The following is a 24,057-nucleotide window of genomic DNA, read 5'->3' as shown; positions in this document are numbered from 1 at the left end:
GATGAGGTAAGTGTATTTCAGAAGAGTACCTTTTCTGGTTCTAAAAATGTATTTCAGTTAATACTTATCTTCTTCACTATTATCTCACCCTTACTGTGTTTGGGTCTGATAATCTTTGTATGCCCTGACTAATGAATTGATAATTCAGTATCAAGGCTGCATATAAATACTTTTGGTAAGATATGTATCTGATATTGTTGTCAATTTTATCCCAACTTTGAATTTGGTTTGTTGAGTTAAGCACTAACTATTTGACAGTCCCAGGGATTGTATTTCAGAACAGCTGGTATTGGTATTAACACTTTTATTATTACAAGGGTTTCTCATCATAAAGAAGTCCCAGGAATTGAGTCTGTAGGCACAAAACCCTCTTGTGATGGTCTTTTTTTGAGTGGTTTTCTTTCATTTATTCTGAATATCTTTAAAAACCTTCCATTGTTGCTATTTTTGCTTTACTATTACTTACAAAATTTAGTTTCATCCTTACATTGCCTGGCACAAACATGAATCATCATGAGTTTGTCAAACCAACAGTTGTGAAAGACAGGTTCATTATTTGTTTTATGATATCCAATTTCATTTGGTGATACTTATGAAACAGTTGAATGCTCTGCTATCCTTATGCAAAATGTTGTTTTGCAAGACAATGGATGCCTAACCAAATTTTTTTTTATGATTTGTGATGCAGAAACCATCTGTTGCTATGATGACAAATGGCTGTTTATCATAGTCTTGTAATAGGTTCTTATTAACTTTTTCCACTTCACCAGCTTCCCGTTTTGCAAGACAATGGATACTTAACCAAATCTTTTTTTATGATTTGTGGTGCAGGAACCATCTGTTGCTATGATGACAAATGGCTGTCCATCATAGTCTTGTAATAGGTTCTTATTAACTTTTTCCACTTCACCAGCTTCCCAAGCTCCATATTTTATTTATAGGTTTATTTCTACAGACCTTATCTTACTTGGGAAAATATGATATCTGATAGTGACTGATTATGTTGTTGGTGGCTGGTGACCCAAACTTATATCCTGGGGTGCTTTTAAGGCAGTTTCCTAGTTGGTTGTTGCCTTCAGGGTCAATATAAAGATGGAATTTTCCCATTTAAAAGGGTAACAGTTCAATAATGTTTTTGTTTTTATCCTTTAAGACTTTATGTATACAAAACTTGAAGATTTGTTTCTTTTATTATGTTATTACTTACAAAAATGAATCTGCAAAACAGTTGTGAAAGACAGGTTCATTATTGTTTATGTGGAAGATTATCTGTTAAAATATTTCCTTTTTTGCTTTTAAAAGTAAACCATTTGAACATGCTGAGTTTTTCAAAATTAATCTTCTTGTTTGGCTGTAAAAAAAATAAATCATACGTGTGTAGAAATGGTTGTATTTTTTCTATGTAGCCATCGGAAAAGTTTGTTCAGGGCTACTCTACCTTATTCATGCCAGCAGTACTATCCTATAATACAATTACTTTCAAACAGGGTGACAACTGCACTATTTAATTTCTTTTGAGGCAAATTGTGCTATTATGTTAAGAGTAAAATACCCAAAAACTTGTGTTGTTTGGCATAGTGAAGTTAAAATATTTATTATTACTTATTTCCAATTAGTTTCAGTGACACAGCTATTGTCATCAGGGCTAATATCTACTGTATAAGCTTTGAATATATTCAGCTACAATAACTAAAAGTAGATGTGTATATGCATGTGTATAATTAGAGACAAATTATCAAGTCTTATTGGAATTTGATCACAGAGACAGTTGGAATATGTGAACTTTAAACTTGATGCAAGATGTAAAAATTAGAAACAAATGAAAAAAACAAGACAGGGATGACTAAGGAGACCAACATGTCTGTACCACACAATTACCCCATGGCCAATTTTGCCACTAGAAAAATCATGAAAAACACAGAAATATTGAAAACTGTCTGTATTATTGTTTGGGATGTGCAAGAAGGTATCTTTTTACTGAATATCATGTAAATTGATTGACATACACACAAAAGCTGAACAAATTGGGCAAAAGGTAAAAATTCCATAATTATTTGTACCTTTGTTTAGGACCTGTAGAAAAGTATTTTTGTACCAAATACTATGTAAATTGACTGAAATACAGTAAAGTAATTCTAAAAAACACACACTAAAATTACTTTTTGTGATATCTTGACTTCTCCCCCTGTAATTATTATAAATAGGCAAATCCAACATTTTAGTTTGTCAACATGTGTTGCCTGTAGAAAAGTATCTTTGTACTAAATTCTATGTAAATTGGTTGAAACAAGGCCAAGTAACAGATCATAACTCCTAAAATTTTAGGTTTTTATAACTTTTAGATAACTCCCACCTAAAATGACAAATAATGAGCATATTTCAATTTTTGTAGCCTTTTAAAAAGTCTGCATCAAATTCCATGTAAATTGGCTGAAGTACAGTGGAGTAATTGTACAAATACCATAAAATTGTGCTTTTTGTAACATCTTGAACCCATTATAATCACTAAATGGATAAGTCCACTGTTGTTTTGTCAATGTTTGGGACCTGTGGAAAAGTACATTTGTTGCAAATACCATGTAAATTGGTCAAAATATGGCCAAATAATTGACCAAAACCTCCTAATTATGTTTTTTTGCAAGCTTTGACTCCTATAAAAGACTTGGAACAGGCAAATCCAAAGTTTTTTGTATATTAATATGTCAAGTGTATGAAATTTATATTTGTGTAAATTTTCTTCTTGATTGCTGTAAGTGTGACTGCACAGGAGTCCAAATATATATATTTTTGGGTTTTTTGGCTTTTACCCCATAAAATCCTTTAAAACATGTAAATCAAGAAAGTGAAATAGTTTTGGGGGCAAATGTGACCAAGGTATAACCTTCCAAGTTTCAAGTCAATTTGCCAATAAATGAAGGAATAGTAGTGAATTGAAATGTCTTTGGAAGGAAGAAAAAACAGAAAAACAATGTTTCTCCATAGATTGTCTTAAAAATTCTAAAAAAAATAACCAGTAAATCAACTTGTGTACAGGTGCTGCTACTCTGGTAGTTTAGTACTTTGAGGGTTAATTTTTATTTTTTTACCAGGTCGATGTAAAATATAATGATTAATGCCAAGATTCCAAGCAATTGATTAGATTCCAAGAACCTAAATCTGCTAATGTATAAGAGTAGATAAAAATGTGAAAAACATAATAGTTGTTTGATATTAAGCCATTAGCCTCATTGGCTTCTGTTTGTGTCTAGTCCTGAAAAAAGAATTAAAATTGTAGTATGAATATGCATATATATAGTTTTGAGGGAACAAAACTAAATATTGAAAAGCCACTCTGTATTTAGTACATGTACAGATCAAGCTAAGCAAGAAATTGTAATTGATGTAGCCTTGGTTTCATATAAATTTTCATTTCATTGTTTATTAACCAATTTATAATACAAGTTTCAAGGTTTAAGTATTTTTCACACAATTGATATGTGCTTACATGATGAACAAAGTACAGTCAAAGGAAAGTAGTCAACTCAGTCATAATTTACAGTTTCATCTCCATTACTAAATATTTAATGAACAGCAAGTATTAACTAGTCATCTGCAAAATATCTCTTGAACAAAAGTTCATACTTCACCTTGATCGTAAGTATTTTTACTGTACAGCTCACTCCTGGGATTAACATTGTGATGAAAACACTTTTTGTACATTATCCTTACCTTCTGATTTGATCTTGTAACATTTTTTGCAATCACATTCTGAAACTGTTTTAGTTGAATTGTGCATCTCAAAGGATAATATTTGGTTGTGATTTTTCATATTTTTGGAGAGCTTTTTGAGAAATCAATTATCTCTTATTTGTCTCCATTTATTTAAGGGTGCTAAAAATCTTTCCAGTGAAATATTACACATTTGAATGGTAAGTGACACAAAGAAGTAACTGAATATTATGTCATAGTGCTGTTTGGGTATAAGATTTTTGAAAAGAGTAGTCTTCTTTCCATTGTAAAGATCCTCTAGAAATTACTTCAAGACTGTAGAGAGTCAATTTGACCAACATTGTAACCACAAAACTATACATATTATAATGCTAAATGTGTTAAATATATTTTCAAAAAAATTGGATAGCTTTCACAAGTATGTTATAGATCAAAAATCTAATTTTTTAAAGAAAGTATATTTTACTAAAGATTTATCTGTTAATTTAAAGGCTCTTCATGGAGTCATGCTGAGTGAAAGACAAGTTTCATGTTAAGAATGAAAATACTTATTTTCATTTTACAGTATTCATAGAACCTTCTAAGTTGAATATTAGAAGTGTTTTTGGTAAAACTTTATACTTCATCTCTTCCTTTTTTCCCTACATCACCAGTAGCTGTAGCAGATGGTGGAAAATATTAAAATTAAATCCCTGTTTTGTTTTCTGGAATTAACGCAGATTATAACAAATAATTACAGTTATTTATTCTAAACAGCCTTCAGTTTCTAAAAATTTTACATATTTTCATTTAATTTTATTGTTTTATTGCTCTTTCAACCCTGTATAACTATCCTGACAAAGCAATAAATGTAATAGTGATAGCCTATAGTAAACACTTTCAAGTTACATCATGTGATAACAATCCATATGCATTCTTCAGGCAGAAATTTCTTATTCAGTTTTTTTATCAAACTAATAAGTTGTTTTTTTCTAAACAAATATGTATTAAACCAAGAAATTTAACACTTACTTTAGCTTCAGGCCTTTTGCATTTGGGAGTGTGTTTCATTAAGCTTCCTTGTTTTTTATACCATATAGTATTCCAAAAATAGTACATGCAACCTTTGAATATGCATTTTTGGACACACAAAAATATATAAAATATTATAATGGGATATTCCAAAACTACTATAATTGGCTTTCTTACTAATCTATAAATAGGTTAAACACTATTGTACGAATAAATTACTGCATATTTCTAATCTGCGTTAACTATCATGCAGTGGTACATGATTGGTTTGGAACAAGATCTGTTATGTGAAATTCAATTTGAATTTCCAAACAGTTAAATGAAAGTTGTGAATAAAGTAAGAAAGCTGAAAACCATTTTCTTGAATAATATTTTCAGAAGAACTAATAGTATAGATATTTTTTAATTGTAAGGTAAAAGTATCATGCAGTGACATTACATTTGTTACAATTGTTGATGACCTTTTAGGTATTGAGTACACATGAGCTAAGTGTGGCCCTGTGGATTTATTGTCTGCCACATCTCATTACCAACAGAAAATCCTTTTCTGTACATTGAGGCTGTAGGTGCAGTATAAGAGTTTCAGTAAAAACCCACTGTTCAAGAGCAGCCATAATATTAGTGTTGGGTGCTGTTGACTAGCTGCATTTCCTACAATCTTGTTAGTTCAGTTTAGTGTAGATAGTTTAATTAGTTTTGTGCACATATATATAATAAACAAACAAAACAATTACATTAGCTCAGAAAGTTTAGAATCACAGACTGTAATTTAAAAACTTTAAATAAAATATCACTGAAGGACATCAGTGATGCCTTCATTACAGGAATTTTATATCTAACATATGTTGATGCCTTCCTTTTCATAAGTATTTCAGAATGTATCCTGTATTTATGAAAATTTTACCTTTTTAGTTAATTTTAAAATAATTAAATATATTTTTAAAGTTTTGATGTATTAAAGCAATTAGTTACATTATTTTTGCTGTTTTCCTGAGAGTTTCTTGCCTCACAACTTAAAATTTTAAAAATATTAGCAGCAGTATATCATGTAGAATACTGTTGGTACTGTTTTCCCAAATTTTCTGTTATGTATGCATTCTAGTTTGTGCACTGCTTTATGTGTCAAGCACTACTGCTGATATGACAGTATATTATTTAGATTGGTTAAATATTATGGTGTGAATTAGGGTCATCTACATTTTTTTTTTCTAATACTGCAGTTTTGTGTAATTTTTTTACTCATGTTTCCTTTTCAGGTGATGGTTGTATCTAACCAAAACAAATAAATGATAAGAAGGTTTATAATATGAGCACTTGTTCTGCTTCACAGATGAACCAGAAACAAGGGATGCTTGGTGGACTGAGCTACGAAAAGAGGTTCGATCTCATACCAGAGCTCTGGGATGTAATATTGTCCTTGGCTATTGTGAATCAGCAGAGATATAGTATGTACAAAGATGTAACTAGGTGGTACTAATGTATAGCATGTTTTGTAAAATGTCTATAAAATGTTGTGACTTTATGGAATATCTTGAAATTTAGGCTTTGTACCAGTTTAGGAATTAGGAAAAGTTTCTTTTGTGTTAAAAATATTTTCTGTCATTATTTATAAATTTACTATCTACGTAAAATATTTTCCCAACCCAAATGAGCTGATATTACATATATATTTGGAGTTTTGTTTGTCAGATATAAACTTGTAGGCTGTGCACTGTAAATTTGATTTCACTTAAGAATAAGATTAATACTGTAAATTTTCTCACTATTATACTTTCTTTTTTTTTAACATTAACCTTGTTTTTCTTTTTAAAGGAAAAAGATACTTAACATTTGTTGTGAAGCAAAAGCTTGTAAATTAACTAATGTCTTGACACTTCATAAACTAAACATAAACATGGGTGTCCAATAATATTTTTTGCTGTGCTAGGAAACTTTTACTGTCTTTTGCTATGACTTTTATCTGTATTTCCCAGTTATATTATGCAAGGTTAAATTTTACTCTGGTGGTGATTAATTTCCAATTTGTGAGCAGTGATGAGGTGTGTGTCCTGTCAGCCTCAGGAACAGCTGCTGTGCTCAACACCAATATGTCTAATGAACATGATGGAACATCCACTCTGGGTTACACTCTGAACCCTAGACCTTGTACTGTAGCAACCACTCAACGAGATTGGGAAAAGGAAAGAGAAACTGCCAAAGATAAAGAGAAACCTCTGAAAGTTGATATAAACTTGGCCAATCAGGTCAGACTGTCACATAATGGAGATTGGTAAGTATTCAGAAATGATTGTTGCATAAAACATTCTTTTTTATTTACATTTCTGTGTTGCTGTTATCTTTAAAGTTAGTTGAACTTCTACCCATATTCCTGTTTTTACATCCAATTTTTGGTGAAAAGTTCTTTGCAACAAGCTTCCAGAATTATTTTGCCATTGAAATAACATAATCATTAGTGGTTGGATTTTTCTTTTTATAATCAGTTAATTATTTAAAAATATTAGTATTCTGTGTTTTCTTCTAAATTTAGCTAATAAAGGTTTTGTTATTATATATTGTTTAATTTAAAAAATGGCTTTTAAGTGACACAGTACTCAAAATATTACATGGAACAAGCTGTAATCAAACTGTAAGATATGATTTATCCTAAATTAAGCAAAGTTTGTTTTATTCTGTTGATATTTTAGTAAAATTCTTGTGGAATAAGTTAGGAGCTGAAAGAGTTGTATTAACTGTTTTGTTTAGAATTTGAGTCTTGGTAGTTTCATATTAAGTTATTCTTCAAACATTATTTTGGGCTTATGCTAAATATAAAACTGTGTTGACACACATTTAGATTTAGCAAAACATTTTGTATTTCCTAACAGATTGAATTTCATTAAAAAATTGTACTGAGAGTAACGTATCATTTGAAACCATATGGTCTTTACAAAAAAATGTTTAAGGTAATTAGGGAAAATGTTTTATCTAATTCTTATTAAATTTTATTTTTACTACAACAGGTTTTTCAGCAAATGGAAAATAAATTTTGGAATTCTGAAATCTGCTTACAGTTTGCATTCCTTATCTTTAGGAATGAAGACTCAGTTAGTCATGCTGCCTGCAGTCTTTGCCATATACCATACAGTGAGTCAAGTATTCCATTTCCTGTGAATTTGATGCGGTGCAGTGTGTGCAGGTAATGTTTTTTTACTTCTTTTCAATTGATATTTTTAATCACTAAAACTCCATAACCATATTATTACATATTTTTTTAAATTGTATGAGTTACTGATTAAATGTTTTGATTTATTAATTTTACAAGAAAATATTTTAAAAGATCCTCAGTTTTCCCTAGCATGAGAATTATAACACTGTTACTAAGTCAAAACATAATTTTTATGGCATTCAGTCTTATTTAGTCTAAGAATCAGAAACTAGAAAAGTAAAGTCATTTACCATACCCATTTGTGACATTCTTTCACAAGTTTTTGATGTTTTATACTATATTATTTATAACCAATAGAAAATTGAGGTTTTAAACTATCAAATGACATATTATATTACATCGTTTTCTGTATAGAGTATAATTTATTTTGCCCCTGGTTTGAAAATTTCTCTTGCAGTGTTCAAAATTTACAAGTTTAACTAAATGTATAGACAGTTATTCCATAGTTAAAAAAGCAGATAAATTATGTTAGCTGTAGGACATTATTTGATTTGTATATTGTTGTTCTGTATTACTGTATTCAATATTTAATTAAACTAATTTAGTGATCTAGTGTCATTAGTATAAAAAAGTAAACTTTCAATGGCATCAGTAACAGAAATGTGAAGTCACAGGTAAGGGATGTATTTCTTGTTTTCCTGCATATTCTTCACTTATTATTATAAAAGTAACTAAAATATAAACATGAGAAACTTTTAAGGTTAAATTAGGTAAGACAATGAAAAAAATCATTCTTTACAAGGTACATTCACAAACAGTTTGTGTCATGCAATTTGGTACAGTAATGTGAGCTGTGCATTTACCAAATGATTTACAACCTGTATGATGGTAATGTTGGTTAGACAGAGGCTAATGGGTAATAAAACAAAACTTATATGTAAGCAGATGTGTATTCTTTTTTAGTTTTAAACTATTTAGGATAAACAATAGAAATTTCATGCTGCAATTTGCAATCCTTCTAGAGATAAAAAGGGTAACTCAATTTATTTTCATATTTTTATGATGATTGCAAGCTCTGTCCAGTCAGTCTAATGTGTATGGAGCTTTGACAGAGAAAATGACATATAAAATTTAAAGTTTTATCAAATAAAACATTTCATATTTATTTATAAGTGTTTAGTGAAAATTTGAAATTTTACAATTTTGAAATAAGTATTTTTTACCTTAACGTAAAAATCACTTTGGAATTGGAGCAGTCGATACTTTGATTCCATATAGTCACAGAAAGATTTTTAGTAAAAATACTTTTGTACACAAAAATTTTTTTCTTTCTCTTTTTTTTCTCATCCATATAAAAAATACAATTAACTGATGCATTATGAATGATTTTGTTTGCAGGAGGCACAAAGTTCCAGATATCTTGCTGATGACCATTGAACCACCAAATGTCCCAGTTTGTGGTAAAGGCTGCCTTATACAAGCTAGGTACGTACTTTTTCTTTTCCAATGTTAATTCCTTTTGTTTTCTAACAAGCAAATATACATCTATGCAATCATTTACAATTCATCGCATAGCAAGGATACTGTTCAGCTTTTGAAAGTACTTAATTATGATGGTGTGTTTTTGTGTATGCATGTTTGTAATTTTTGCTACTGAACTTGTCCTAAAAGGATCACTAAACAAAATAGCAAAGCTCAATAGGGAAAAGAGAGAGGATATATAAATTAAGATTTAGATTTTTTATAATCCTTGTCTTTGTACTTATTAGCAAAATTCGTTACTTTTTGTGTTAATCAGTTTTAATAAAACTTGCTGCTTGACAGGAATAACTAAATTTTTTTTTTCAAATGTGATTTTAGTAAATGTTGCCAAGAAAAATAATACTCTATGTCTGTGGTTCTCAAAGTTTTTTAAGCAACTATTCCCTCTCCTCTTGTATAATTGTATAAGGTACTTGATTCATACATGTATATACCAGTAATCAGTAAAATAGAAACAAAAACAAAAAAATGTGTGCCATGCCACTATAACAAATTATTAAAAATTGTAGTTCATCACAGGTTCAAACAAACATGCATATGACTACATGGTAATGTTAATTTTTTGTGAAATACTGCTTTCTTGTTATTGAAAAAGATTCTTGCACACCTTAGGATATAGTTTGTGCCTCCAGTTTCAAAACTATTGCTGTAAATTCCAAAAATTATTTTTAAACTAGTGGTGATTAACCCTATTGTGATTGGCATCCTTTTCTGTGTGTGTTTTGAGGTTTTAATGACTTGCATTCAAATTTTTATAAATCTACTTTTTGTTTGTTATTCCATACTTTTATAGTATACAAGTTTTAAGTTCTTACTTTTATAATATGCAATATATTTAAAAAAAAACTGAATAGTGTGATATATTTTCTCTGTGCATCTTTTCTATTTTATTACCATTAAGTACAAAATCAAACATAAATAACTCTATAAAATCATCATTGCTTAGATAATAATTTTTATAGCCTTGAATTTTGTTTGATTACAGAGCTGTCAAATAGAAAATCAGGCTTTTCTTGCCACACCCACATTTTGTCACATCTTCTCTTTCAGGATTTGTTAATAGTTTTTTCTCACGTTTAATTATGTATTAGCTATAACCCAATAGAAAGTCAAGGTGTTCATGTACCAAATAATGTATTGTGTGACATTGTTTTCTAAATGGAGAATTGTCAATTACATCATTAGTACAAGCTTTGTTCTCATGGGGAAGATAATAACTAGCTTGGATGAATTGTATTGGCCCTTTTTGCATAGTTAGAAAGCCAGAAAAATTGTGAAAGTTAGGGGAAGTTGTCTACCTTCTCATCTTATTAATCTGTGTTCTTTGATGCATTATTTAATTGAATAAAAATTATTTTGCACATTACTATCATTAGTATAAAAAAGGTTAAGTGTCATTAACAATTGACAGCAAGAAAAATGAAGATTTGGATAACTACTTTATTTCTTGTTTTTCATGTTTATTCTTTTTTATTATTATAAAATTTACTAAAATGTAAAAATAGGATCTATAGGTTAAGTAAGGTTATAGTAGGTAAAATAAATAATAATATAATAAAAATGGTTCATAAGGCATGCACCCAAGCAGCTTATGGGTAACATGATTTAATAACATAATCTGATATCCATGTTCTTCAAGTGGTTTGCAACTTATAATGGTGCAAATACTGGTTAGACTAGTTAAAAGGGCAAGGAAACACTAAAAGTTAATTATAAATAGATGTATACTGCTATGACAGTTTAAGGCTATTAGGATAAATGAATGTAATTTTGTGTTACAATTTGATGTCATTCTAGAAAGAAAAAATTGTAACTTAGAATTATTTTTGGTAGTTACGAGATTGATCAAATTGTCCAACATTGTATAGAGTTAGAGTACAGAAAATAATAGATATACTGTTTTAGTGAAAATAAACATTTGCAATGTATTTAGGATGTTTTAGTGAATGCCCAAATCAAATCTCTCATTTTTGTGATGAATAAAAGTATATTTAATTTTAACACCACTTTGCACATGGACTATTCATAACAAATACTCTATATTCACAGACAGATCTTTATTAAAAATACTTCATTAAAAAACTGATTTTTTGAGTACAAAATATTTATAGTGTATACTAAAAGTCTGCCAACACATACTATATTAAAAGTTGTGGTATTAAAACTTTATACAACTATATACCATGGTCGACCCTTAGGACTGAGTTCATTTTCATAGTGTTAATTGTAGAATTTTTATTTTTAACCTAGTAAAGTATAAAAATAGTTGTAAAATATTAAAATTACTTGATGTTTACTGAATATTTTGATTGTTGTGTTAGATCTCTATAATTTGACACCTGTATCAGTTTAAAGTAAAAACTGATTGGGTATCAGGAAACTATTGTTAGCAGTACGGAAAATGGAGCAAGGAAGCTGAATTTCCTAAAACAGTAGTGTGATGAAAATAGTGCACATAAGAACATTTGTTGTGTCAAATTTTTTGAACAATAATTATCATCTTAAATGACATAAAATATGATACAAAGAAGTAAGCAACATTGTTTATTGTTGTCATGGTGACTAGCATACATAATTGCCAAAGTCTGATCATGTACAAATTACTAGCTAGTTGTATTCCTTATTTTGGTTGCTGGTCTGCTACCTTCTTTGTGACAGTTGCAAGAAAGACTGTATGTGGTAGCAGGAACTGGGATTTAAACTTGTGTTTTCTTAGAAAGTCAGGCACACTATCCATCTGTCCAAGCTCCCACCTTATTAGGGTATGATTATTTGAATGTTTTCAGAAAGGTTATTCGTGTGTTGACATTCTTGTTAACTTGGATTAATGGATTGAATGCAGAAGGCTTCTCTTACATTCCTTTTCCTTGTGTGCAGTTCATATTCCTTTATTTTAGTGCTACTTCATTTTATCATATAAACTTTCCTGATGTGATGGGCTATTGCATTTTGTTTAGCTTTAGCCTTTCACGTCTATTGTACTTTGAGTTTTGTTGGTCTTTTGTTTCTCCAGTGTTCACACTCACAAGACATTTTTAATATTTTTATACTCTACTTTGTCTGTGGGTTTTTTTATCTGAACTAACTGTAATTGTATTGAGCTATGGATCATGGAAAAAATGTTCTGACTGTGTACAGTTATTTAAAATATCTTTGACACAGAGTAATATGGCTATTTGTGTTTAGGTGTTTCATGATTGTACCTCGTGTTTGTCTTCTGCCATTTTATGTTTCTTTTCATCAGGATATTGATTCTTAGGGTCATTGTGATTTATGTTTTCTTAGTCATAACAACATATTTTGTATTATTATGTGTCCTGTTCATTCCAATACCTCGGCTGCCTATTATGATTATTGTTATGATTTTGAGGTAGTTTAATCAAAGTATTTCTAATACATTTAGGTTTTCCATAAACTTCTGTTGTGTAAGAGGTATGTTGTCATCTTGGTTAGTAGCCTATATAATCAACATAATCTGATTATTAACTTGTAAATAATAATTCAATATAACTAATGCTAATTTAACTTTGTTGCTAATATGCTGCTATCTTTATGAAAGTTTTGAGAAGGACTATATGTGTTGGTGGTTTGATTCAGGGTCCTCTTGAATGAAGTCTGCATTATCCATTCATCTGAGGTTTCCTGCTATTAGAATTTGAATCAGCTAATTAAATTTTGATTTCAGTGCTAGGTTTGCTGAGTGGATTATTAGTTTGGTGGATATAGAAGGCTTCTTTTATCTTTTTTTTTTTCCCCTGTGTGATTCATATCCAATTATTAGGATTATTCCAGTTGTCATATACTCTTCTGTAGCATAATAAGATACTGAAGATAAATCAATATTACTGAGTTATATGTGAACTACATTTCTTAATTATAATCTCTAAATGGAACATTTTAAAGTTCCTCAAAACAACTGTTCTGTGTTCCAACATTTGGCTTAGACATATTGACTGTACAATTGCATTGTGGCCCCATCCTGTAAACTAAGTATCTATAAACAAGCTAAACAGAAAACATCACAATAGAGATAGAGAAACATATATTCTTATTCTTTAACATCATGGTTATCAAGACACTCAACTTGTATACTTCAGGATTTCACGTGAAGCTTTCAGATAGGGGTATCATACCTCAACTGTATGTCAAACCACCCCAAAGTATTAAAACAGACATCATAGATTGCATAGTTTCCATAATGAACATGGAATGTAATACCTAAGAAGAAGAAAAAATCACTGCAACCATTTTAAACAATGTATACCTGGAACACTTGGTTTAGAAGAAACTAAAGAAGATAAACACCAAGAATAATAGGAAGAAAATTAGATACATGCTATGTTACCCACTGTCACAAGTCTTTCCGTGAATATATAGAGGATGTGTAAAAACATAAAATAAGAACAGTGTTTTTAAGTCACAACATATTATGATGAAGAGGAAGACATTCCCTCTCAATCTGGATCCCAATACAAAAAAAGATTACCAAAGGTTGACATATAAAACGTGGCTTATGTTTGTTTTAGTTTAGTAGTTTTTTGTTCTTTCTTTGTCAAACATTTCATTCTTCAAAAAAAGTATGATTTATTTTATACATTAAAATTTTATAATACTATATTGTAAAAAAAATGCGAAATATTCATCATTTCAGTGTTGGTTGCTAGTCTTTGTACTCAATAAATGTGTTAAATTATTATCACATACTTATAGGTATATTCAATAAGTTATTACTAATTTCAATATTGAAAGAATAAACCAGTTGTGTGAAATGTTACTGCCTTGTAGTGTCCTTCAATGTAATAAAAATGAAAGACAGTTTAGGTGCATATATATTTATAGGCTTAAGACATGCTATACACAGAGTAATTTTGAAAGTTTATTACATGTATTTATGCTTATGTAAAACTTTAAGCATGATACCCAAGATGTTTATCATAAGTACAATGAAGTAGGAATGGGGCACATACCCAGTACAAGCTGTTTACTTATATGCACTTTTATTAACCAAGTAGTGAAGTTTTAAACATATTTAAGACACACCCTTAGATGATAAGTAAACCACATAGAAAATTACAAGTCACACAATCACTTGAAAGAGTTACCAGAGCAGGTACAAAAATTCATAAAACACAAATTTTAAAATTCACTGAATGATTGACATTGTTGAATGCTTCTGGCTATGTAACAAACATGCTTACCATAGTTACAAGCACACCAAATAGAACAGTAACACAGGGATTATGTGCTGGTATTAGTTGTTTTTTTCTACACTAAACATTACCAAAAGGAAGAGTTATTTGATGTACATCAGGTAAAATACTTGACTACTATTTAAGTGTGGTATTCTTCAAATACAGCACTGAGTGATAAGATCTGGAAACTGTGGGATGTAGGGGTATGCTAACATAGGGTAAGCATTGTAAAAAGCTTCACCATCTAGGCTAAAACACAAGCAAGAAATTAAAATACATATTGTAAATTGAATCAAGTTTGCATTTATGAAGCATTTAAAACATATTGTAATATTACAGTGCACTTTTATAACATATGTAACAAGATATGAACATGAATGAATGATGCATAAGATCATGTCATCTTGTAAGAAAAAGTGCATGAACATATAGGAAAACATTTTTAAAAAATGAAAATGAAATGAGTGCACCAAAAAGGTGAGGAAGTAAAGGTAGGAATGGGCATGGTGTTATAAAACAGTAACCTCTTATGATATTTTTATCTTTGTACATTAATCCACATATAATAAAGCTATGTACAAAATATTGGTGTCTTCTCATGCAATTGCTAAAGAAGGAACAACTTGTAAAGAAAAAAATATTAAGGATCCATATGAATATGTGGTTCTTCTAGTGTTGTATAATCAGTCTTTACATGTATTGGCTCCAATAATTCTCCAAAAACTCTAGTCAGTGTTTGATAATCCTAAGTAAATTTGATAAGTTTAGTCTACCTGGCTTAGTGAACATAGGATATGAAGAATATATGAATTAGATATGAATCAGATGTTGGACACACCTTCTGAGATTCTACAGAGGAAGTTTTTACACAACATGCTCATTCCTCTCTTATTTTCTCACATTTTGGTCCATCCATTCCTACACTTTTAGTCATTCAATACACCACTTGCCACCGAAATGTATAAATACAAGTTCACTGTAGTAAGGCAAGACACTATACATTCCATTACTATATAAAGTGTAGTCTTGTTTTGATATATTCTTGTCTAGGATTACTGATAAGAGGTAGAATTTCCCAAAACCAGAAAAACATGGCGAAAAGTGATCAGTCAACTGCTAGATTTGGTTTAATATTTATTTTTAGTAAATGAAAATGCTAGCTTTTGAGAATTATTTGAAATGTTTTGATATATTAGATATTATAGCTTCTGGGAGACTGTAAAATGGGTAAAACAGATTTAAATATTGGCTTAGTGAACTTGCTTTCAAGAACTTGTTGAAAAATACACTGAAGGTCCTTATATCATCTTGTTATATAAGTGTACAATGCAATTGAATATATAATATTAATTTTTGTACAACTTGGAAATAACTCATTAATATACTGTATAATTATTGTAATTTATAAACTCAAGTTTGTTTAACTTATTAATGTAATATAAGTTGGATGTGTGTATGAACCTAAAATATACACATAGTCCTTAATAAGATTTTCAATTGAACATTAATAAAAAATAAAATTACACATGCATGTATGCAAATAATCCATAACTGATATTTCAGATTAAACACTGTTGTACAAAAACGTGAAAATATTAAAAAAAAATCTGAATAAAAGGCTGATAAAATTGTGTATATTTTATCAACTTTTTACTTTGAGACTAGAGCAGAAAGCATACAGTTATCATTTGAATCTAACTATATATGTTTAATATATTTGAAAATTTTATTTTATTAGGGTTTGTCGAGTGAAGAAAGATGGGAGTGCTGAGCAGAATGCTAAAGAAATCAGTGATGTACATAACTTTCTGATTTATTATGTTCTTTTCTAATCACATCATTTCATTATTTTCACCAAACTCTATTAAATATTTTTTATTGTAATGATTTCAAATGATAAGTTATTTACCCTAAAACTTTTATCATTATAAAAGTCTGTCATACATAAATATATTGTAAAGAATTATAGGTATGGTGAGTAAAAATGATATAAAAGGTAAACTGCATTGTGTGAAAATGAAAATGTACTATAGTGAAATTATGTGTTAATAGCTCACTGTGATCGGTTGTTAACCAAACTTTCAGCAAGTATCACATTCATATAAAACCTATAAAAGTACAGGCAATCATACTATTCTCAGAAGTGTAACAATAACATTGTGAATCCAGTCATGGTTCTTAGCACTGAAATACTGCATGACAGGTGTCTGTAGAAATTGGGTGTTCTTCATGTTGTTGATAAATTTCAGGATGACTCCATGTTTCTGTAGAAGCTGTATGTGTGGGCAAGTACTGTTAATATTATTATTAAAGTGGTTAAGGAAGAGAACCAGAACACTTTCAGTGTGATTGAAGTGTCTTCAAGTACTTTCTTCACAAGACAGATGATGGTTGAGTACAGATCTTCTCAAGTTTCATAGAGAGGAATAAAATCCACATCAGCAAAAAGTGTTCTCAATGGACATACAGCTACAGGAAAACTGCTGCTGCTACTGAGTAAAAAGGTTGATATTGGATTTTAAATGGTGGAAAGAGTGAACACTTGAAGATACATGCTCTTTACTGATGAATCGTAGTTTGAAATTTTTCACAATTGGCAACAACTTTTTAAAGGCAAAAAGAGAAATATATAATTAATTAATGTACAGTGTCTTCAAGTCCTCCTGGTGTGGATTCCTGTACATGGTGAGGGGACCTCCCAGAGAAGGTTCTGTTCTTTCATTTTAACTCCTCTGTGATGTAAGCATCATCCCACATGTTTGCTGTGCATGGCAACCTGTGAAGGGGAGGAGAGGATCCTGATGGTTGAGGCCACTTTGGTTAGGGTCAACCAAGTACCACTGTTGGATATTCTCAACAAGCGTTGAGAACATTGTGTCTGATACTGGTGTTGGGTATAGTGCTCCTGAAACCTTGATGTTGTTATAATGTCCTTGTTTGACGTTGTAGTGCATCTGCTCATCAGGCTACATGGTGGGTGGGGTCAGTGGGTACCAAAACTTTCTTTCTTTATTATGGATCCCCCAAATAGAAATCAAAATAAAATAGTGAAAAAACAGACCATAGGTAAATGACCACATTTTGGAGATTCTGAGCAGCAATCTTTAACCTCTTCAACACCTGTACTTCATTTTTTGATATTACATTCTCTTTCAGACAAATCTTTAGGGCTAATGTCTCCATTTTTTATTCAGAAGGGACTAGAGGGGCTTGCTAACTCTCCTAAGTCAGTCAAAAAACTTTGTTCTGGTGACATCTTGGTGGAAATATCCACTACATAACAGAGTGAATTCCTATTGCATTCAAAGGTCAATGGAGATATACCCATTGAGGTTACTTCTTGTGCTACTTTAAATTTGTCATGAGGAGTTATTGTTGAGAGGGATTTGAAGAACATCCCTGAGTCAGAGATCCTCACTGGTTTCTTCACCCAAGGAGTTTCTGCATTAAGGTGCATCATCACTCACAGAGATGGAATCATGATAATGACCAGTGTCCTAATTTTGACATTTTACATCACTACATCCACCTGCCACCATCAAGGCAGGTTATCTTAATTATAAGGTATGTCAGTATATTCTGAACCCTCTCGGATGTTTCCAACATCAGTGTTTGGTCACTCAAAGACATCATATTGTGGTTCCTTGATGTGTGCTCACTGTGATGACATGGACCATGATGTGTACGAGTGCAAAATGTACCCTCATTTTTTTAATTGTAGAGGCTTTTACTTTTGTTCTTGTCCAAGGTGGGTGGAGGTAAAAAGAGATACAGCACTTTAAAATGGTTCACAACATTTCTTACCCCAAGGCTCTAAAGTTAGTGGCCATTTTTATTTATGTGAAAGAGATTTGGGCAGAGAGTCCTTCTGTTTTTGATCACATCATTTCTCTTTATTAGAAGGTCTGAGTAGTTGAGGGTGTGAATGAATAATTGTTATGCATCTTGGTGCCAAAGAAGAAGATGGATCTGAGGAAATGCCAGAAGCCAGAGCCATAGGAAGTAGATTCAGGGAGCTACTAGAAGGAATGGTGAGGATAGAGAAAGGTGTTGACGTTAACTTTTCAACTCTCTTAACCCTGAGAGGCAAAAGATTCTTCATGTGATTTGAAAACAACACTGTTGAAGACACGTAGAGATTTGTCTTGATTCTCACTGTACCAGTGGAATGCAGTGCAGCAGCATACTTCTAAGATGGAGTAATGTAAGGAAACATTTTTGAAACCTGATACACTCATCTTTTGTCAGTTTTCTCTCTACAGGAATTACAGTTTGTGTGATGGATGGGTGCATGGAGGGTTTGCACTGCTGGTTAATTGGCATGCCCCTGCCCTGTCTTTGCCATTCAGTACACCCTTGGAGACAGTAGCCATCCGTGTTTCCTTGGGTCATACCATCACTGTTTGTTCTCTCTACCTGTCTCTTGAGGAGACCTCTGATTAGTCAGACCTTGGTGCTCTCATTGAACAGTTACCTTCTCCCTTTTTAATCCTGGGATATTTTAATGGACATAATTTCCTCTGGGGTGGTGCTGATATTGATTGGAGGGGTTATTCTGCAGAGCAAATGCTCTTGAATCATAACCTTTCTCTCTTCAGTACTGGTCCTCATACTCATTTTCATGCACCTAATCAGTGTTTTACTGCTGTTGATCTCTCTATCTACTCCCCTTCACTTTTCTCTCATTTCACTTGAAGGGATGACAGTGACCCACAGGGCTGTAATAATTTTCCTGTTATTTTGAGGGAGACAAGTCATGGTCAATGCCTACTGAACCTGAATGCCACAGTAGAAGCTCTGCCAGGCCATTTGACCCTCTTTCACTGCTGTCTTGAAACTTGATTCTGCTGTCATCTGTAAGCCATCAATAGATTAATGTGTTGCAACAGTAATTGACTGTATTGTCCAAACAGCAGGTCAGTTTATTCCTAAAACCTCAACATTTTCTACAACATTCTCATCCGTCTTGGAATCCTGCCTGCCACATGGAATGCAAGGCTCAAAAACAGACCTATGATACCTCTCAAAGGTATCCTGCACTTTCAAACAGCATCACCTTTCAGTAGGCCCATGCACATGCTCAGCAAGTAACATGTAAAATCCAGAAGGAATCTTGTGAATAAGTTCACAGTGAGTATTCTTCTACCACAAGTTCCAAAGTCACATGGTACAAGACTTGTAAGGTTAATAGGCATTGTTCTTCTGCCCCCTTCCCATCTTTGATGGCCAGGAAGTTGCTGATGCCCAGAACATCTCCAATACTCTAAGAGAAAGCTTTTTTCATGCATTTAGCACTTATGTCTCATTCTCTGCCTACTTTGCCATCAAGATTTGGGCAGAGTGACCATCTCTTACCTTTGGGGCTGATCACCTCTGAGTATAATTGCCTCTTTACACTGGTGGAACTCAAGCTTATTCTTTGTCAGTCTGGCAGTACATTAGTCAGGCCTGATGATATTCACTATGAGATGCTGTGCCTTCTCTCTCATGCCTCTCTTGCTATTCTTCTGGTTCATTTTAACCAGATCTGGCAGGAGAATGATTTTCCCTATGCTTGGCACCATGCTCTTTTCCTCCCTTTTTCCAAGCCTGGGAGGGACCAGAAGATTTCTTCAAACTACTGTCCAATTGCTTTGTTGAGCTGTCTCGGTCTTGGAGAGGATGGTTAATGCTCATCTTGTTTGGTTCCTCAAATCAAACAACTTCCTCTCCCCCACCAAGTGTGAATTTCAATGACAGCACTCCATCATGCACCACCTGATTCAACTTAAAACATCAATCAGGGAAGGCTTTTTCAAATGACAACATCTTGTTTCTGTATTTTTTTACCTTGAGAAAGTTTATGATAATATGTGGAGGTATGGCATCCTGTGAGACCTCCACTCGTAGGGGTTGCGTGGCCACTTGCCTATTTTTATTGAAGAATTTTTTAATGGACCAGCAATTCCAGGTTCATGTGGGTTTGACTCTTTCTTATTCTTTCTTACAGGAACTTAGAGTCACTCAGGGCTGTGTCTTGAGTGTCACACTTTGCATTATAAAGATTAATGCCATCAGTAGACAACTTCCCCACAGTTGCAAACATTCTCTATGTCAATGACTTCCATCTCGTTGTCAGTTGTTGAGCATAAGGTTTATGGAGTGGCAGTTACAGACTGCCCTCAATCATTTACTGAAGTAGACTGCAGCAAATGGTTTTACATTTTCTCTTCCCAAAACCAGTTACTTACACTTCTGCCACCAATGGTGTATTTACCCTAATCCCAAGATCCATCTCAGAGAAGTTATGCTTTTTCATCTCTGAGACAAAGTTTTTGGGTCTTATCTTTGACCGTAAGCTGACCTTTATTCCATACATCGAGCAGCTATGCATCAAGTGTACAAGAGCACTGAACATCCTCCGTATCCTCTCTTACATCTCTTGAGAAGTGGGTCAATGTTCTGTGCTAAAAATTTATTGTGTCTTTGTTTAATAAAAACTGGGCTATAGGTCTCTGTTCTATGGCTCTACCAAGACTTTGGCCTTGAAGATGTTTGACCACATACAACATCAGGGGCTTTGGCTCTGCACATGGGTTTTCTGCACTTTTTCAATTCAGAGTTTGTATATACTGAGTCTTGTGAACCTCTGCCATTTGCAACTGTATTTACTGTATGCTGGAAAACTTTGATCCTTACCACAGCATCCCACAACAAAACCATAGAAAACACCCAGATACTAAGTAGGGAAACAAATGTAAACAAATTCAAAATCAAAGAAGCCCTACTTATACAACAATTGAAACCAGTATGAAAGAACACCTTTATACCTATAGTAATTAATAACCTAACGTCCAACTGCAACAGTCCCTACTTGTACTTGCTTATACTCTTGTCCCTAAGACATGCCTAACAATGGTCAGTTGCAAACTCTCTTTGTTAACCTGAAGATGACCTAGGAAGGTCAAAACATTGTTCTCTGCTTATCAATAAAAGTGTTAATATCCATACCAGCCATTCTGAGATACATTTTTATTTTAAGGGGTTTTTGTCTTCAAGAATTGCTTTATGAACCATTGTGCATGGATTTATCTTCCAGTAAGACTGTGATTCCAAGCATACGTGAAATTTGGTGGAACAGTATAATGACAGTGAGAAGATAAATGGAACACTCAAAACCAGGATTTGGTATGCACAAAATTCTTGAAGCTGTATGGGCTGATTTAAAATCTGAAAAGGTCAGAAGGTAATCAGACAGCTTGGATGAATTGTGGGATGTAATGCATGACACTTGAAATAATATTTTCACAGTTGGACATTCAGATGCTGTGTGGCAGCATAAAACAAGGTATAACACTCTCTTTAGAGCAGATGGCTCATATGCTCAATATTTGTATGCAGCTTATTTACTTTTATTTTGTATTTTATGTGATAGAGTTTTGTGAAATTAATAAGTGAACCACCTTATAGCCTTTACTTGGTTGACTCATATGTGTATTCTGTTTTCACAATTATTTACATTACTATGTATGTTATATATGTGCAAAAAATACATTGATTATATATACTTGTTGAACAAAAACCTTTGTTAGTGCTACTAAAAAATAGAAATAACCAGAAGTTATTACTTTTAAAAAGTAATTTTTAAAAGCTAATATTTTCAGTTGGCTCATCTTTTAAAATTGTTTTAAAATAATTTTATACCCATACTTTGAACTTGTACAATATGAAAACCATGTTATTATGATTAAATCTTATAATTGGAAACTTGTAACAGTAAAAAGCATTTTGATTGTTTGCAAAAAAATTTGTTACAGGACAGAATTGTATACAGTTAAATTTGTGATATTTTATAGAGCCTTCCGTTTTTGGAGTATGAATTGCATCGCCAGCTAGTTAATAAATTAAAGGTAAGAGGATGTATTGCTAGACATAATCCTTCAAATTATTAGAATATGTAATGAATAATGTAAAGACACTCAGAATAATTTCTAGTATTATGAATAAAAATATGTTTTTACCCTCAAAGAAGGAGTGTAATTATTCTGCTTTAATTATACTTGTGTGGTAATGCATAAATGTTTTAATTTTGGTTAATGTTGCAACATTTTAAGACTTAATCCTTATTGTATGTAAGTCCACTGATTGTTTCAGTACAAGAATAAGAATGTACTTGAAACATACTCTTTCTTTCGATATTTTAATTGATAGATTGATCTTATCTCGAGCCTAAACCACTATTGGCTCTGGATGCCACTTAAATTGCTGTTTATTTCTGATAACTACATATTTTACAAAATAACTGCATATCTAATATACAAATGCTTCTTCCATTACATAGATGTGCAAATGGTTGAAATACTGACAAGTGTTCTGTGTATGATATATTTGAGATAAACTGTTTTAAAAAATAATTTTACAGTAACATGTCAGTTTAATCTTAGAACCATGTTTTGAAGGCATAGAAAGTAATTTTTTATATTTTATTAGTATGTTGTCTAATGTTATATTTTTTGTGATAGGTGAAAGGGATGAATGGTATTTTTGGCCTTAAAGTACAGGTGTCAGTAGGAGAAAAGATGCTGGTTGGTGTAGCAGTAAGTTTTTTTCTTTGTGAAAAATGATTTATGCTTAATAACCATGAAGTACTCTCTCATTTTGTACCAAGGGAAAACTGGTACTTCAAATAAGAATTTATTTTTTTGGGGGTTTTGATGTTTTATATTTGACTGCACAACATTTATAAAATGTAAAGATAGTGTCATACATTTAAAGTGATTAAAATTAAGTGACCTTATATATGAGGTTAACTGTAAAGAGTTATGAACATATTTGATGGCTATATGGGGCATCTTAAAGTAGGCAAGGTTAAATCTATCCAACAACATGTGATACCCACCTAACACCTTTTTCTGTATAGGTTATTTTTTCATGTAAGACATGTTTATACATCTCATTAAAATATGTATTTTAGTTGTTGTATTACAGTATTCACTGCAACCTGAGTTAATTCTTTATTAATTATTTTATATTATTTTATTTCATCAAAGACACTGAGTCAAATTATGTGATCGAAAATGACAAGGGCTCGACATGACCAGGTTGTTAGGGCAATTGACTCATAATTTGAGGGCCACAGGTTCAAATCCCTGTCACACCAAACATGCTTGCCCTTTCAGTCATGGGGGGGGGGTGTTATATTGTGATGGTCAATCCCACTATTTGTTGGTAAAAGAGTAGCTCAGGAGTTGGCAGTGGGTGGTGATGTCTAGCTGTCTTCCCTCTAGTTTTATACTGCTAAATTAGGGACAGCTAGTGCAGATAATCCTTGTGTAGCTTTGTGTGAAATTCAAAAACAAACAAAACAAATAAACAAAAATGACAATCTGAATGGCTTATGTAGTTAGAGGCACTACATCTAGTAATGAATCCAAAACAGTGAGTGATTGTACCAGTATTCTAAGTGTGTATAAATAAAAA

At 31.8% G+C, this 24,057-nt stretch overlaps 1 protein-coding gene across 5 annotated transcripts in view; it reads left to right on the top strand.

Moving 5' to 3' along the window:
• The window catches only part of LOC143235026 (C2 domain-containing protein 5), a 110,088-nt gene that overhangs the window by 33,945 nt on the left and 52,086 nt on the right, over positions 1 to 24,057 (top strand). For all 5 annotated transcript variants that reach the window (XM_076472744.1, XM_076472743.1, XM_076472742.1 and 2 more), the window contains exons 13-19: positions 6,050 to 6,164; positions 6,752 to 6,988; positions 7,790 to 7,894; positions 9,263 to 9,349; positions 16,337 to 16,394; positions 22,434 to 22,487; positions 23,100 to 23,174. In XM_076472744.1, coding sequence (XP_076328859.1) covers positions 6,050 to 6,164; positions 6,752 to 6,988; positions 7,790 to 7,894; positions 9,263 to 9,349; positions 16,337 to 16,394; positions 22,434 to 22,487; positions 23,100 to 23,174 — 731 coding nt within the window. The remainder of the gene's footprint in view (positions 1 to 6,049; positions 6,165 to 6,751; positions 6,989 to 7,789; positions 7,895 to 9,262; positions 9,350 to 16,336; positions 16,395 to 22,433; positions 22,488 to 23,099; positions 23,175 to 24,057) is intronic.

The sequence above is a fragment of the Tachypleus tridentatus genome, chromosome 12, assembly GCF_004210375.1.
Source record: "Tachypleus tridentatus isolate NWPU-2018 chromosome 12, ASM421037v1, whole genome shotgun sequence".
NCBI lineage: Eukaryota > Metazoa > Arthropoda > Merostomata > Xiphosura > Limulidae > Tachypleus > Tachypleus tridentatus.
The sequence above is the reverse complement of the archived record's forward strand: the minus strand, read 5'-3'. Positions and strand labels throughout refer to the sequence as shown.